At 38.8% G+C, this 17,460-nt stretch overlaps 1 protein-coding gene across 1 annotated transcript in view; it reads right to left on the reverse strand.

The window, feature by feature from the left end:
• Window positions 1-8,781: 8,781 nt before the first annotated feature.
• dus1l (dihydrouridine synthase 1-like (S. cerevisiae)) overlaps window positions 8,782-17,460 on the reverse strand; it is a 35,606-nt gene continuing 26,927 nt past the window's right edge. Inside the window, exons 12-14 of the mRNA XM_069930211.1 lie at window positions 16,678-16,715; window positions 9,656-9,731; window positions 8,782-9,198 (exon numbers count right to left, since the gene is read on the reverse strand). Coding sequence (XP_069786312.1) covers window positions 9,068-9,198; window positions 9,656-9,731; window positions 16,678-16,715 — 245 coding nt within the window. The 3' untranslated portion in view covers window positions 8,782-9,067. The remainder of the gene's footprint in view (window positions 9,199-9,655; window positions 9,732-16,677; window positions 16,716-17,460) is intronic.

Below are 17,460 nucleotides of genomic sequence, written 5' to 3' on the forward strand. Positions count from 1 at the left end.
AAGAGACCACAGAAGACAATAGAAACAAGAAAGAAGAGAAGGAAAGGGCACCAAAGAAACAACAGATGGCCAACCCAGAGGAAGAAGAAGAGGAAGAGGAAGAGTACAGTGAAATAGAAGAAGAAAAGAAAGGCAAGATAAAGGATATACTTGCTCTTATTAAAGGATACATGGAGTCATTTAAAGAATGGCAAACACAGGAATTTAAGGATTTAAGAAAAAGAATAAACAACACAGAAGAGAAAATGAATAAAATAGAGATGACCTTAACAGAAATGGGAAAGAAAATGGACAAGATGGAAGAGCGGGCAGTAGCAGCAGAAATGGAGGTAGAAGACTTAAAAAAGAAATTGGAGGAATCTAATAAAAAAACTAAAGAGACACAAGAACTACTAGCTCAAAAAATAGATACAATGGAAAATTATAACAGAAGAAATAACATAAAGATAGTGGGCCTTAAGGAAGATGAAGAAGGCACGAATATGAGGGAGTTTATAAAAGAGTGGATCCCTAAGACCCTAGGATGTCCAGAACTACAGCAAGAAATGGAAATAGAAAGGGCACATAGAGCATTGGCCTCTAAACCACAACCACAACAAAAACCAAGATCTATTGTAGTAAAATTCCTAAGATATACTACAAGAGAAAAGGTACTGGAGAAGACAATGGAAAAAGTAAGAGAGGGCAACAAACCACTGGAGTATAAAGGGCAAAAAATCTTCATTTATCCAGATATAAGTTTTGAACTCCTAAAGAAGAGAAAAGAGTTCAATACAGCAAAGGCGATTTTATGGAAGAAAGGGTATAAATTTATACTAAAGCATCCAGCGGTATTGAAAATATTTATTCCAGGACAACAAAACAGACTATTCTCGGATCCAGAAGAAGCACGAAAATTTGCAGAACAATTACAAAAATAGACTGAGGGAGGAAGACGGGTAATGAGAGTTAAAATGATCACGATTGATATATATGTGGGTAAAGACAAAAATAGACTGAGGGATGAAGACGGGTAATGAGAGTAAAAATGATCACGATTGATATGTATGCGGGTAAAGAGGTATAAGAGTGAATAGAGACAATGAGCATACGTGAATGTATCTGTACTTAGAGGAAAATATAGATAGTATAGACAAGAATTAATAAGGGAAGGTAATGGAATAGAGAGAATAAGGAGGGAATTAAAAGAGTGACCTTTGTGACATATGAAAAGTGAAATCTTTTCTGGGGGGGGCGGGGTGAGGGGAAATAGCGGTCACTGCAAAATCAGTTGACGCTTGCGAGTGGATTTGCAAATCCAAATGGAGAGGGGAGATGTGGAAATTTGGATGTGGGTCAAAAAGACCTTCTGGTCGGGAGATTTTCCCGCCAACAGTACTTCCATTGAGGGAAGTACAACCATCGCTCAGAAAACTTACTTCAAAAATTTCAAATGCCACCGTTGTAACAAAAAAAGGACATATTGAAGCTAGATGTCTGCCAATTAAAGAAACAGTAAAATGCAGCTGGACTCCCAATTCATGATAAGCACCCACCGAGGTCAAAACACTGGCAGAGAGGATAGCAACAGCTGAAGACTTACACATCCGAGAAGTAAACAGGAAAGGCACAGCAATCTATATTCAGATGAAAATGGAGCAACCCAGAGGCTGTGTCTCTAATGCCATTAAATTTAAAGCAACGCTTGCTACCGCACCTTCCAGTCAAAACAACTGGAGTAATACTGAGATCTGTTACTGGAGACAAATTCAAAGTGTTTGGAAAATGTACAGTTAAGGTACATTACAAGCAACAACCAAAAACACTATCTCTACATCGTAGATACCCAGGGACCAGCACTTTTCAGAAGAAACTGGCTACAAATCGGTTCAATACTAAATGTAAACCGTGAAGGCAACACCGAGCCAGAACTCAACCAAATCCTCAACAGTGATTTTTCCAACAAGGGTTGGGAAATATCAAAGGGGTTCAAGCCAAATTGCAATTAAAAGAGAACATGGAACCAAAGTTCAACAAAGCAATGAAAGGAAAAATTGAAGCGGAGTTAAATAGACTAAAAGATTAAGGCATATTAGAACCAATAGACTACAGTGATTGGGCAGCGCCCATTGCACCTGTACGGAAAGCAAACAGTGAGATATTTGCGGCGATTACAAAGTCACCATCAACTAAAAGCAGAAGAAATATTCCAAGCACTAAATGGAGTGCAAAAGTTCACCAAATTAGACTTGTCACAGGCATACCAACAAATAGAGTTGGACAAAGAATCAAGAAAATATGTGACAATCAACACCTACCTGGGACTATTCACCTGTACACGCAGCCATATGGAATCTCAGCAGCACCGCAATTTTTTTCAAGCTACAATGGACAAATTACTACACAGAATCTCAGTAGGATGTTACCTTGATGATATCATCACGGGCCAAAATGACAGAGAACACTTACGAAACCTTGAAAAGGTCCTATGCAGATTACAACAGCTCATGCTGCCCTCAGTAACATACTTAGGATTTACAGTTGACAAGGAGAGGGTATGAATCGATTCGGTGGCCACAAAAGCCGTTCACAATGCCCCATATCCAACCAACAAGTTGGAATTACAGTCCTTTCTAGGGCTTATAAATTGCAATCAGAAACATATCCCTAACACGTCTACACTTTGCAGCCCCCTAAACCCGCTTACTCATGAAAGATCAAAAATGGTACTGGAATGTGGAAATTAAAAACACAAAAAGAAATATTAGCATCAACAAATGAAGTTCTGATCCACTACGACCCAAACAAGGAAGTGACTTTGGTTGATGCTTCACCAGTAAGTCTGGGAGCAGGATTGTCTCATATCACAGAGAAAGGTTGAGCAACCAGTGGTATATACTTCACGGACATTAACTACAAGTGAGCGCAATTACGCACAACGGGAATAAGAAAGATTAGCAATAATATTTGGTGTAAAAAGATTCCATCAATATCTCTATGGAAGAACTTGCACCCTAATCCCTGACAACAAACCCCTACGTTTGATTCTGGGCCATAGCTGCAACCAGATTTCAAAGACGGGCCATGCTACTAGCTGCACACAACGAGATAAAACACAAACCGGGAACACTCAACAGCCATGCAAATTCCTTATCGCGCTGACCACTATCCAAAAAAAAAGAAATTATTAAATGGACAGCAGAAGCAGCAGCAGGGATCAACCAAGAACAACCACCCATTACAGCTCAGATGATTGGCAAAGAAATCCAAACAGAGGCACGTTAAGCAGTCTTATACTTCACCCTTAATGGATGGCCAGAATCTTCACATGCCGCCAAGAACTATCAGTTGAAGGATGTTTACTTTGGGGTACCCATACAATTATCCTGGCCAAATGACAATCCACTGTATTATCAGGGCTGCACCACAACCATCCAGGAATGGTACAAATGGAAGTGCTGGCTCTGATACACGTTTGGTGGCCATCAATAGGCAGAGACATTGAAGCAACAGTGAGAGAATAGGTCAGACAATGTAGCCAAAAATGCTGCAGGCCGAGGCCAACCCATGGGACTGGCCTTCCAGACCCTGGCATTGGATTCACATAAAATTCGCAGGGCCATTCATGGGAGAAACGTTCCTTATAGCAGTGGACGCACATTCCAAGTATTGCATAAGTCAAACACCAAAACCGATTCTACAATTGAATGTCTACGGGCCAATGTTTGCCTCAGATGGACTATCTCATGAGTTGTTCACAATGGATCCCAGTTTCCATCACAACCTATTAAGAGATTTATGTGCGACAACCCTAGCAGACCTATTTTGTTGGCACCCTATCACCCAAGTCCTAATGGGGAGACAGATCGATTTGTGCAAACATTCAAGAAGGCAATGAAAACCAAAAAACTCCTAGATGCCTCCTGGACTCAAGATTGCAGATTTCCTATTGGGGTACAGAAACACCCTGTATTCTACCACAAAATGCACCCCAGCGGAATTAATGTTTGGCCGCAACCTGCAGACAAGGCGGTCCACAGTTCACCTGGAACTGGGCCTCCGTTTAGAAAAATCAACCTCGCCACAAACTTTACCTAGACCACTGGAGGTGGGCGAGAGAGTACTGGCCCAAGATGACAGACAATACAAAGCACATGGGTAGTAGGAACGATCCAACAAAAGTTGAGCCCCAGCTCATACTCTGTTCTAATGTGGGACAGACTGTGGAAACGACACATTGACCAATTGCAAGCATTGTCTGACACTGAAGTCCACGATCTGGAGGAGGTAGAACCAGACCTGATCCTACCCATTTGGCCAAGTGAAGGGGGGGGGGGGTGGAGACGGGTAGCCCAGTATGTGAAACCCTGGAGGCCATACTTATGGGGCAGAACAGCCCCAAGCAAATACCGGTACAGCATACCACGCCGAGGCAGTCCAAGACAGAAGGAAGACCACTCGAGCTCTTTAAGGACTATGCCCCATAATTATTACTGTCTTTCCATATTATAATCAGTTAGTAGATGTACCCTAATTCTCATGAGTAGTCACGGGGCCGATGTAGTTACAGGGAGCCCATTTGTTGCACAAGGGGGAGGAGCGTTGGGTCGAAGCCTGCTCTGCTGGACAGCACCGGCGCCCACGTCATGATGTCTGTGTGGCTGGAGTCATGTTCGTCTGATGAGATTAAAGAATGAGAAAGTACGACGTGTGCGAGTCCTAATTATGGAAGCGCCCTCAATCTCCTTGGCAATCTTTTCTGCAACCGTTCCATCTTAATGACATCCTTCCTACAACCAAGCGCATATTTCACTCACCTTTTGGACATTGGTGTCCTAAGCCAGAAAGACCATCCCATAGAACAAAGGGAGCAAGATCTGGGACCGTATAAGCCAGGGAAAATGTCAACGGATCCAATTAATGGAAGTGTTGTTAGTTTCAACAGAAATTTGATGGAATTGTCCCCATTCAGTAGTGCTAAAACCAAAAAAATGGCAAGATAAAAAACATTAAAGAGCACACAAGTTGTAGTTGATGGGGAATTTCTGTACACAGTAACAAGATCTCTATCTAATTTATACGTTTCCTCATTTCAAATTATATTTTTGTATTGAATTTTCCCTTAAAAATCCAACAAATTTCATAAGTGCTTTCTTTGAATGTTTTCTACGGGTTTTAGATATTTAGTGAAACACATCATTTTTATCTAAATTAAATGGTTTTATTGACATAAACATTGATTTACTGAAGATGAAATTCACCCATCACAATTTGACGTGTAATCTCAGCTACACCCAAGAATTGGCCAGGAAGTGCCAGGTTATGCTTTCAGACACGAGATAATCCCCAGCTCAGCTCAGTGATGTCAAAGTAAAGTTCTGCTGCTTGCAATACAATACATATGCCTCTATTTCCTGCATGTTCATGTCTTTCTATTGAAGGCTATTATCATATCTGCTTCCAAATGTTAACCACAGGACAATTTCTGGTTGGCTTTCAGAATGTCTATTGAAAGCTTCCACTTCGAATTAAAAAAATATCCTGTTACAATACATGTGTGTTCATGCAGTGGTTGCTCAGGTTTTCAAGAGCACAAGTGAATGAATTTGGCAGAAAGGTGGTTGGATGAGGCAGGGTCCCCTTGGACACAGCAACTAAAGGCCTTCTGCCAGGCTACAGGCACTGTTAGATCCTTGATGGCTTCAGGGAATCAGGACCAGGGATCCAAGAAGGTGCGAAGGCAGCAGGTACAGGTACTAGAAATTATTTGCTCTCTTAGCAAGTACCATTCAAATTCATGAGCATCTGCCTCATAACCATATACGAGCCTCTTCATTTGAGTTACCCATTTAAAGATAAACTACACCAGATATGAATCTTGAAGACCTTCCTGAACAGTTTCTAAAGTATAAACATCTGTCCTCAAATATGACTAATCCTGAACCTCTAGATGACGTTTCAATGAAGCCCATATAACTTCTTTTTGTGTATTCCGTTCTCCTTGCAATAAATGATAACATTGTTACCTATCTCAATTCCTTGCTGTACCAGCATTCTGCAAATCCATGTTCAAGGATACCTGGATCTGGCCATTTCAATAAAGTGCTCATTTTTTAATTTTTCCTACTTGAATGGACAAATTGATATTTTCACACATTATATTCCATTTGCCAGAACCTATCTATATCACTACAGCTTAATAGCCCCTTCCCCAACTTTCTTGCTTATTTTTATGTCATTTGTAAATTAGCAACCAAATCCTTCATGCCTTTATCCTGGTCATTTATGTAAATTGTAAGAGGCTGAGGTGCCAGTAATGATCCCTGTGATACACTACCTGTTACATTCTGCCAACCACAAAAAAAAAGCCAATTTGTTCCCAATGTTTTCTGTAAGACACACAATCTTCTGTCCAATGTCAACATTTTACCTTCCACATTATATTTTTTTATAATAACCTTAGATATGGCATCTTGACAAATGCCTTCTTCAAATAGAAGTACAGTAAAACCCCTGGTATCCAGCACCTTCGGGGATTGGTAGATACTGGATAAGCAAGTTTTCTGGTTGCTTGAGATTCACTCTTACAATGCCTAACTATTGCATCAGCATTAAGAAAAAATAGCTTAAAAGACAAAAGAAAGTGCAAAATGTAATTTGGAAAAAAGTACTGTGTAGCCCTTAAATATGTAAAGTTCACTTTAATCAGATAATTTTTGTAACACACAAATTTAAATTGAAACTCCCCAGTCACCAGAGTCGGTTGCTTGAATTCCGGATAATAGAGGTTTTACTGTACACCTATCTTTGGTTTGCCCAAACTGCATATTCTTCAAAGAATTCTAACATATTGGTCAAGCTTACTTTTTTCTTTCATAAAATTCTGCATTCTTTGCTTGATTATGTTGAACTTTCTCAAATTCCCCCTATAACAAACTCCTCTTTGTACAGGATTAGCTTCCATACAAACATATACTGGCAGATAAATGGGAGCAAAATTAAAAGCACCTTTGCGAAAGGAACAATTATGCATAAAATTGAAGTTTTATTAAATAATTCCAATGAAAATATTAACAGTCACCATTATTACAAATTTACCATTGAACACCTCTGCCAATCAAACAAAATGTTTCCTTTAAACTTTGCACAGAAAATACTGTTGAAAACTTGGCTTTAGAAATTCCTTAATTCAGCAAATTAAGCTTTCCATTGTCAGCTGTCACTGAATGTTGATGTAAAAATAAAACCTCAGATCCAATCTTACGAAAATTTCACAACCTCCCTCAAAAGCTTAATGCTCAGTTGCATTTGTCCAAACTCAAAGGATAAGGAATAACAAAGACCCAATGCATCTTGACAGAATGCAAAGCAAAATAGGCTAGGAAAAAAAACAAGGACTTTAGTAGAGATTCAATTCACCGCCAGTGGGCTGATATCGCCTCAAACCGTGCATCTTGGCACCTCACAGTTCGTCGGGCAGCAACCTCCTTTGAAGAAGACCGCAGAGCCCACCTCACTGACAAAAGATAAAGGAGGAAAAACCCAACATCCAACCCCAACTGACCAATTTTCCCCTGCAACCGTGTCTGCCTGTCCTGCATCGGACTTGTCAGCCACAAACGAGCCTGCAGCTGACGTGGACATTTACCCCTCCATAAATCTTCGTCCGCGAAGCCAAGCCAAAGAAAGAAGAAGATAGAAGAAAGAATCCAATTCTCTTTCTTAATTTACCAACAGTCCAATTGGCATTACTGTTAATCAATTTCACCATGATCTAATGCATTACATTACAGATTCTTTGAATGACAGGAAAATACCATTGCAGACTCTTGTGAGAATTTTGGCTAGATATCGGAGGACCTAGAATAAATGAATTCAATAAAGATTACTTTATCCCTCCTTAATAGAGTTGGATGCACTCTAAGCTTCAGGTCAAATAGATTTTAAAAATAAGATTAGGTAAGAACTTTTGACCTGCGTGTATTAAAATTGATTAGGTGGAAGACACCTCCAGCACAGAGAACTTCTGCACATGTTTCTCTTATAAATAGCATTCACATTCATGAATCAAATGTTAAAAATAAAAATCAGACTAAAGATGGCCCTGACAGGTAAACTGATACATCCATTTCCATCATAAAGATTGTTATTCATTCAGCTGCCACCCATCAAATGTACTATTTTTTTGTAGGAATTACGTTCCATTTTGCAGATAACTTCCATTACTGTAAGAGCAATAATTTATCAATTTAAAACTATGTTCTTATTTTAAGAAGGAAATACATTGCTTTGATGTCACTCAATTTTAAGGAAAATAATTTTGTGTTAAGCTTAGACATATTTGTTCAATTATTGCGATAGGCAACAGACACCTCCCAATAACTATTTCCAGTAGGAGAAGACAAAAACAGAGTACCTTTGAGCATGCACCTCCACCAGACTTCTGTTCGCGTTTCTGCCTGTTTTTCTTGAATTAGCAAGTCCTGCTTAGAGGGGTTCAAGAGCTCTGGACAACAGAGGTCACCATAATTTCCAAAAACAGTGCTCCAGCCAATGAACTCCTTGAGAATTGCAGTGCCATCGAGCAACAAAATGTTCTACTTTCTTTAAAATGCCATTGGATTAATTCATGTGTGGGATTCATCTATTACAAAGTGCCACAGATAAACTTGACACATTGAAAACCTCTTTCTTGCAAACATCTTTAACAGATTAAGGGTAATAATGAATCAGGTGGAGATCCTCTCATCAGACTGATTATTTTACCTTTGGATTTTTATTCTCCAAGGACTACAGCAACAGTTGTTTGAAGCAGATTTTTATTGGTGGGTTCAATGCTTTCTAATAAATGACCTCTTTCATTAGGTGGTTAGCCAAGTATTAAATCAGTGAAGCAATCCAGGAAGCCAAAATTAGTCAGCTGGACAGGGGAATACTGTGCAAATATCACAGCAGGACAAATGCAGTTAGTGAACCTCAGCATAGTTTAAAAATCATTAATACTTCAATGGTGAAAAAAAAATCAACGTAAGCCCTGTGCACAAATACATTTAAATGTGTATATGACAGACCAAGATCCCATTAAAATTCATTTGGATTCCTGAAGAGATTGTCCATCCCAATGTTCATGAATTCTGTCTCCGTTCTCTACTATTCCCTCTTCCATTAATTTCCATTTCAATCTTTTCTCGTGTTTAGTCTTGAAGAGTAATCCATGTCCTACCAATAAACCAAAAAATACAAAATCATTATTAACTATATTCCGATTGAAGCTGATGGAATGATCAATATCTCACCTGTGCCCAACCCTGGCCTCACTAGAATTTGTAACATGGAGAGAGTACTTGTTTAAAATGATCAACAACTTGCATTTATTTTGTGCCTATAACATAGGCAAACATTGCAATGGGTTTTAGTGGTGCATTCAGGAAAATATTGATAACAAGACCAAAGCGATACAAGGAGATGCAATGAAAAGCTTTGTGTAGTGTGGATTTTAACAAGATTTAATGAAGAGGAAGTGGTACCTTCACAAGAATATAAGTTTCTTATGGTTGACCAGCTAAGTGGGTAAACTCTTTTCTGTTAAGATATTAAACATTAGGACAAATGGCTGAAACACAGAACTCATGTGTCAGCCATGTGTCCTTGAAGATGGTCTTTAATATTTACTGACCTACACAGTCAGCCAGTTCTTTGAAAGCTTTCTTCTTACAGCATCCACGACACAAGTTGAAAATACATTTTGTTCCCTAGATTTAGAAAATAAATAGATGAAATTTACTACTAATCAATAGTTGGTTTCATTTATTAAATTCAAAGCTCAGCAAACATTAAAATAACTTGTCAGCACTGAGTTCTGATTCTCATTTATTGGCTCAACATCACAGTAAATATAACAAGAATACATTGTCCTGTGTCAGCTTTAACGTAAAGTTCTTTGCCCGAATGGTCAAACTAGGAACTTAAGAGGGAGGTAAAGCACACTTGGCCGAGTAAATGAAAGCTTTTTTTTTAAAAAGAAATCCCAAGTTAGAAAAGTTGATTTTGATCAGTGGCAAATTAAATGCATCTTGCATATCTGAGCTATGGAGATATGGAGTCCCAAGAATTAGAAAGGAATTCTGAAAAACCCTCTCCAAGGGTTTCCTCCAGGATATATTTGTCCTAAAGTCATCGAATTATGATGCATGGATTAGAAAAATGAAGGCTAATGGCAACTTATTTCTCTTCCAAATTCTTAGTCATCTTGCCCTTTAAACATATTCATGCATAAAGTTCAAAAATTTTGTACTTCATTTTTGGGATCTGTGCATCACTGGGAAAACTCCCATTTATCGTGCATTGTTGATTGCCCCTGAGAAGATTACGAATTACAATCTTGAGCTGCTGCAGCCTTTCCGGTGAAGATTGGCCCAGAGTGCTACTGGGTAAGGAGTTCCAGAACTTTGAAGCAATAATGAAAGAGGACATGGAAGCATCTTGTCAGGATCGTCAGTGGCTTGGAGGGAAACTGTGCACAGGGGTACAGTAATACCCTTATTATCTAGAATTCAAGCAACTGGCAGCCTCAAGCAACCGGCAGAAAATATATTTTAAAAATTAAAATAAATAAGAATAACATAATAGGTAAAATGTACAAGTTTAATACTGTAAATGTTCTCTGAAGCAACACGTAAACCTTTGGTGAAATGGGGTGCAAATATTCAGCCAGCAGAGGGCCTCGGTCGTGCTATGCTCATAGCAGCTGTTAGATAAAGTTGTGTTTCAATAAAATGGTGTCACCCAGGATGAAGAGCTGGTTGGGGTGCCGCTCGTCGCTGGGATGACTGTCTTAAAATGTCTCTATCCCTGCTTAGTAAAAGTTGTCCTAGTCAGAGATTTTACCTGCAAATTTAAAAATTTTTAAAAATTAAATACATAGCACGGTAAAAGGCCCTTTCGGCCCACGAATCGGTGTTGCCCAATTAACCTACGCCCCCGGTATGTTTCGAATGGTGGGAAGAAACCAGAGCCCCTGAGGAAAACCCAGCAGACACAGGGAGAATGTACAAACTTCTTACAGAGAGCGCGGGATTCGAACCCCAGTCCCGATCTCTGGTGCTGTAAAGGTGTTGCCCTAATACTACTCCAACCATGCTGCCCAAACTTGGGGGAAGAGGGTGATTAAATATCTATTTTTACAGTTCGTCTTTTGGGGGAGGAACCTGCAGATGCAGCAACGGTAAGAATGTAACTGAAAATAAAGTAAAATTAAGGTTTATATATTCATGCAAGTGAAGTTTGATCAAATTAAGTACAGTCTAGTATTTTTGTTTTTTAAACTGTTTATTCTTAATGCAGGTATATTAGCTAGGCATTGTCTCAAGCAACAGGAAAATGCACTTATCCACCATCTACTAATCCCCATAGGTGCAGGATGCCAGGGGGCTTTACTGTATTTCCATATACTTGTCTTCCTGGTGGTAAAAGCTGCAGGTTTGAGTGATGCATTTTAACTGCAGCATGTTTATGAAGGTGGAACACACTGCAACCAGTATGCAACAGTGAAAGGAAGGAATATGTAGCATGGAGGAAAATCAGTTGACAATCAAGGCTCCTAATTGATGGAGAGTGTAAACCAGGGTTGGGCAACCTTTTTTTTTTAAACTCACATTCCACTTTAAGTATTCCCTATGCCATAAGTGCTCTGTGATTAGTAAGGGATTGTTTGAAGTGGGATGTGAGTGTGAAGGGAAGGTTGAGAATCACTGCTCTAGACCCAATTGTTACTGAAATATTTTGCTTGAGAAAAATTGTCATTGGCCCATTTCCTTTGGAGTTATGAAACTGTGCACATAACGAGTCAATGAGGTACAATTAAAACAGTGGTTTAAAACCTTTTTTCCCCCACTCACATACAACCTTAAGAAATCCCTTACTAATCACAGAGCAGTTATGGCATAGGGATTAATTAAGGTGGAATGTGAGTTTTAAAAAAGGTTGCCCACCCCCTGATTTACACATTCTAACCAAAAGGTAAAGAATAATAATCATCTATAAAGGACGAGAAGAGGATGAAGTCAATGAACCTTGCACGATTTTGTGGGAAATTTTGCGGCAGTGAAGTTTGACATTTATTGGCATACAGTTTTAAGATGGAGAACTGTTAGGTTCATATGAAATCTTTGTTGAGTTATGCTTCTAGAATGCATAATGATACTTTATTTTTCGTGTAGTTGTAGAATTGCCACGAATGATGTGTAATCTGTCTTCACTGAAATCATGAAGTCACTTTTGCTCCAAAGAAAAATTTAATTTCTGATATTTTCTATTCTGAAAATCAATTTGCATGTTTCTATTTAAATAATCGTCTTGGATGAATCATAAGTATGAAAACAGAAAATAAGGAATCAACAAGAATGATCCATCAAAACTTCTCTCGATATTTCTGTCACACACAGCAAGCCATTTTATCCTGTGGGCATCTCAATTTAATTTAATCAGACTTTAAGCACTGGCGCTTTTGTTGCCAATCCACAGAACAACTGGAAGTCTAAAATCTAACATTCCTGTTGGAATTATTCAATTAATATTTTGTTTCATTTTATCTCAATAACATGTCTGATTAGCTCAATCAGTAAAAAAAAAACTGATAAAACTGCGCACAGATTTAGGACCTAGTTACTTGGAGAAACAATTTTGGATATTTACACTGCTTGCGCTTGACGTCCTGTTTTACGGAAACTGCCAAAATGTTTGGCCTGGAAGTCAGCCTGAAGAAAACTGAGGTTCTCCATCAGCCAGCTCCCCACCATGATTACCAGCCCCCCCACATCTCCATCGGGCACACAAAACTCAAAACGGTCAACCAGTTTACCTATCTCGGCTGCACCATTTCATCGGATACAAGGATCGACAATGAGATAGACAACAGACTCGCCAAGGCAAATAGCACCTTTGGAAGACTACACAAAAGAGTCTGGAAAAACAACCAACTGAAAAACCTCACAAAGATTAGCGTATACAGAGCCGTTGTCATACCCACACTCCTGTTTGGCTCCGAATCATGGGTCCTCTACCGGCATCACCTACGGCCTCCTAGAACGCTTCCACCAGCGTTGTCTCCGCTCCATCCTCAACATTCATTGGAGCGACTTCATCACCAACATCGAAGTACTCGAGATGGCAGAGGTCGACAGCATCGAGTCCACGCTGCTGAAGATCCAGCTGCGCTGGATGGGTCACGTCTCCAGAATGGAGGACCATCGCCTTCCCAAGTTCGTGTTCTATGGCGAGCTCTCCACTGGCCACCGAGACAGAGGTGCACCAAAGAAGAGGTACAAGGACTGCCTAAAGAAATCTCTTGGTGCCTGCCACATTGACCACCGCCAGTGGGCTGATATCACCTCAAACCGTGCATCTTGGTTTGTTCGGCGGGCAACAACCTCCTTTGAAGAAGACCGCAGAGCCCACCTCACTGACAAAAGACAAAGGAGGAAAAACCCAACACCCAACCCCAACCAACCAATTTTCTCCTGCAACCGCTACAACCGTGTCTGCCTGTCCTGCATCGGACTTGTCAGCCACAAACGAGCCTGCAGCTGACATGGACATTACCCCTCCATTAATCTTCGTCCGTGAAGCCAAGCCAAAGAAAGAAAGAAAGATTTTTTTTACTTGTCTTATTTTGTGTCAGGAAAGTTCTTCCCTTTCTCTCTCGCATCATTCTTAACTATATTTCCTTCAACATTCCTTTATATATAAATGCAAATTACAACAATTCACCATCTGCTGTTGTTAATCACCAAGATCAAGCAATAAATAAATAAATAGCTACCTTGAAGAAAATGGTCAGTGCTTGTCTCAACCATTTCCAACCCAAAACAATGATTTTCCGGAGGGGAACAAGTTTAACACACCCAAGCTGGATTACGAATCATGAAGAGGGATAATATATGGTGAAGAGGGTATAGAAGGCTGAAATTGGATGAGCAAGTAGATGAGGTGTCAGACACAGTGAATATTAAAATTGAAATGGAAATCTTGTTCGAGAAAGATGAAAAAATAATTTTCATGCCCTTGCATGCAAATTGCTTAAACTAAACATGTGATTACAACAAAAGTAATGCATCATGTTTTTGCAATTGGATTACTGTGAATAATTATCTATCTGATGTATTTATTGTCTTTTTAATTCAATGCAGTTTATTAATTGGCTTCAGGATTCAAGAATTTTGGTGCATATGTACATTTTACAATATAACAATAAACATTATCCTCATTATTTATTTCAAAAAGATTAGTGTGCAAGAAAAAGATAAGACTTACTGCAATTCTATATAATATGTACAGAACTTACCTAGAGGGACTGCAGGAGGCTGATTCAATAAATTCCTACATGAGGGGACAGATGAAGTAGACCATGGCCATGTTTCTTAATGCTTTAAAAATCTGATCTTGTTGAAACCCACAACATTAAAGGCTTGACAGGGCAGAGAGTGGAGTTTTCATTCTTAGCTCTGCTGTTTAAAATTGAGAGCTATTCTCTGTCAGAATAGAGGTCAACCATTTAGGATCAAGGAGAGATAACTTCATGTAATGGGTTATAAATTGTTGGCATACTCTTATCTGCAAAGTCTGGGAGTGTTCACTGACTGTATGTTCAAGCTAATAGTTAACAGATTTTTGGAAAGTAGAGTCATTAAATAAATTAAAAGATGCTGAAGCAGAAACTCCACCATGAGCTTCTGAATGGGAGACAAGGCTTTATTTCCTGAATAGCTTACTCCTGTTCCAAACTAATTCACTTTAATGTCTTTTTTGCTTTCATGATGGACTTCAAAGCAGAAACAAAAAGGAGCAAGTTCTATCCCAGGAAAACAAAGGTTAGATATGGATATCCATATATTATGCAGGTTATAACATCCTCTCTGGCACTTAGAAACTAACAGAATGACATTGTTGTCTATCTGTCAAGCGGATGATATGAATTAAGTTAGTAGAGGTTCTCCAATTGCTGATCACCAACCTAAAGATGCTCATTCTGACATTACACAATAAATGGCTGAAGAAACCAAAGCTTTGAACTGGGGCTAAGGAAAATGAACTTTAATTAAGCTTACTTTGTTCACCCATTTTCAGAACTGGATGAGAACATTTTTTTTTAAATTACAGTAATTCAATTTAATATAGAACACATTACTAAAAGAAATTAACATTCTCTATTCCAACATTTTGTTTTAAAACTGAAACCTTGGAATAACAGATGGGATAATTTTTAACAACCTGAGAAAGATGGATTTTTACCCCTTTAGAAAGGCATCCATTCACTTAAACCCAATGAGTATAGAAATAATATGGCAAAAGCAACAGTTTGGCCCACTGAGTATGAAAGTTTAAATAGTTAAAACCATGCAGGGAATAAACACTGACCTAATACTTGTCCAACCAACACCATTCTATTTGTTATAGACCAGAAAGGTATGTTTTCCTTGACCTAGATAGTGGGAAGAATCAAAGGCCTCAGTAGCGCCTCCATCTTCAATGACTAATTAAAGTGGTGGAGTAACCAGCTGTTTACTTGAAGCCAACTAGACGGTTTAAAACATTTAACGGGTAGCTAAAGATCAAATCATCAGTTCCTTCTTTCTATGTAATTTATCTGTGCAGTTGTAATAGAGCTGCAATTTTTCAAGATGTATCACATCATCCCCTTCTGATATCTGCACAGTCGTTAGGACCTACAGGACCAACCGACTTCACAAGCTGCTATCAGTCTGCCATGCTGGCAGAGAAATACTTTTATCACCAAGACCAATCAAGTCTCCAAATGCACAATGGCCAACATTTTCAACCAGCAATGACTGGAAATTATTGCAGTGTGAACCTGAAGTTCCTCAGTGTTCCTCATTCCTCACTGTCATCATCAGTTCATTTGCTAAGAGCACAGTTTGAAAATAGCCTCTTGGTTTATCAGTGCTCAGACTTAATACATCATCATCCAGACTGTATAAAGTTCAGCAAAACCAGTAGCAGTAAAGGTTACATCAACTTCTGAAAATGTGAAAATGCAAAAATTTAAAAACAATTCTCTTAAGAAAATGGCATTTTATTAAAATAGATGACAGTTATTTATGTTTACTGCCTTCCTGGGCTATGCTGAACCCTAATGTCTTCAATGGATTGGGTTTGAGACCCAATCAGTACAAAATGATTAACCCAGCTTCAATATTGAGGATGCTAAATTACAGAAACAAAACTATATCTTATTTAGTAGTGTTTTTGAACAACTAAACTGCAATAGAAAACAATAAGCTCTCACATATTTAACCACAGATTGCTTAAAATTTGGACTTGTAAAGTGTTGTGTTTTAAATAAGTTCCCATTCATCTCATTCTGTTCAATCTAGTGGAAACTAATGCTCAGTTGAGCTCACTATTTTTCTGTACTGCACCCAAATTCAAATGAAATTTGATCCTCTCTACCTCATTATCTGTAAGCACACAATTTCAGTCAGTTATGACTGACAGCAAATAGAAGCGGACATCTTGGTACTTCCTTATCCAAGGGCCTGAGATTATCTACAGGCTTCACCAGAAACACTACATTTGTCCATGAAGATGGTCAAGCACCAGGTTTCTAAGGCTCATTAGGGCACGGGCAATACCGTTGGCCTCGCCAGCAATGCACACAGCCTAACAAAAAAGAGATCTTACCTTTGGATTCCCACATTGTTCACATTTCACATATTTTGCTGAAAATGAAGAAAAAAGAAAGTTAAGAGCAATATTCTTATTTAATTCCATAAAATTTTCAAAAACGTTAAATCGCCAATCATTTTTGAGGTACTTCCAATGACATTTAAATTTCTGATTCTGTGGTGTAAAAGAAATCTGCATAAAACTTCCCAACAATTTTAAAATGTCAGCATGAACTACAGAAAGCATCATTAATTCTGTATTCGCAGATCCAACACCAATATCCTGAATATTAATCAAGTTAAATAAATATCTCCACTGTTGGCCCACAACATAAATAATTGCTGTCTGTGGTACAACGAAGCAAATTTTAGTTGTCAAAGTGATGACAAGGCCAATGGCAATTAATATAAATGCATGAACTAATTCCTGGGAAGATCAAATTCAATGGATTTTTGTCTCCTCCCCTAACTTCTCTGCCTCGTCAGATATTCAATCAACAGTTATGAATTGGAATCAGATTGTGTGCAAATGTAGAATTTTATTAGGCTAGAAATGAGCGAGAGACCTTGTAACTACAGCAATGCTATGATAGGAGTTATTTCCATTTTGTGTAACAGAGCATAACCCTGGTCCAACCTCATCCCTAAACTTACATGAATCCTCACCGGTGTGCCAACACTTTAATAACCACTCTCAATTTTATTTGTGGTGGTGGCCTTCTGGTACCACACTGGACTTTCTGCCATGGAATTCCACTATTTTGATTTATCAACCACAAGGGAATAATTGAATATGTAA

Source organism: Narcine bancroftii, chromosome 3, assembly GCF_036971445.1.
Source record: "Narcine bancroftii isolate sNarBan1 chromosome 3, sNarBan1.hap1, whole genome shotgun sequence".
In the NCBI taxonomy this organism is placed as follows: Eukaryota; Metazoa; Chordata; class Chondrichthyes; order Torpediniformes; family Narcinidae; genus Narcine; species Narcine bancroftii.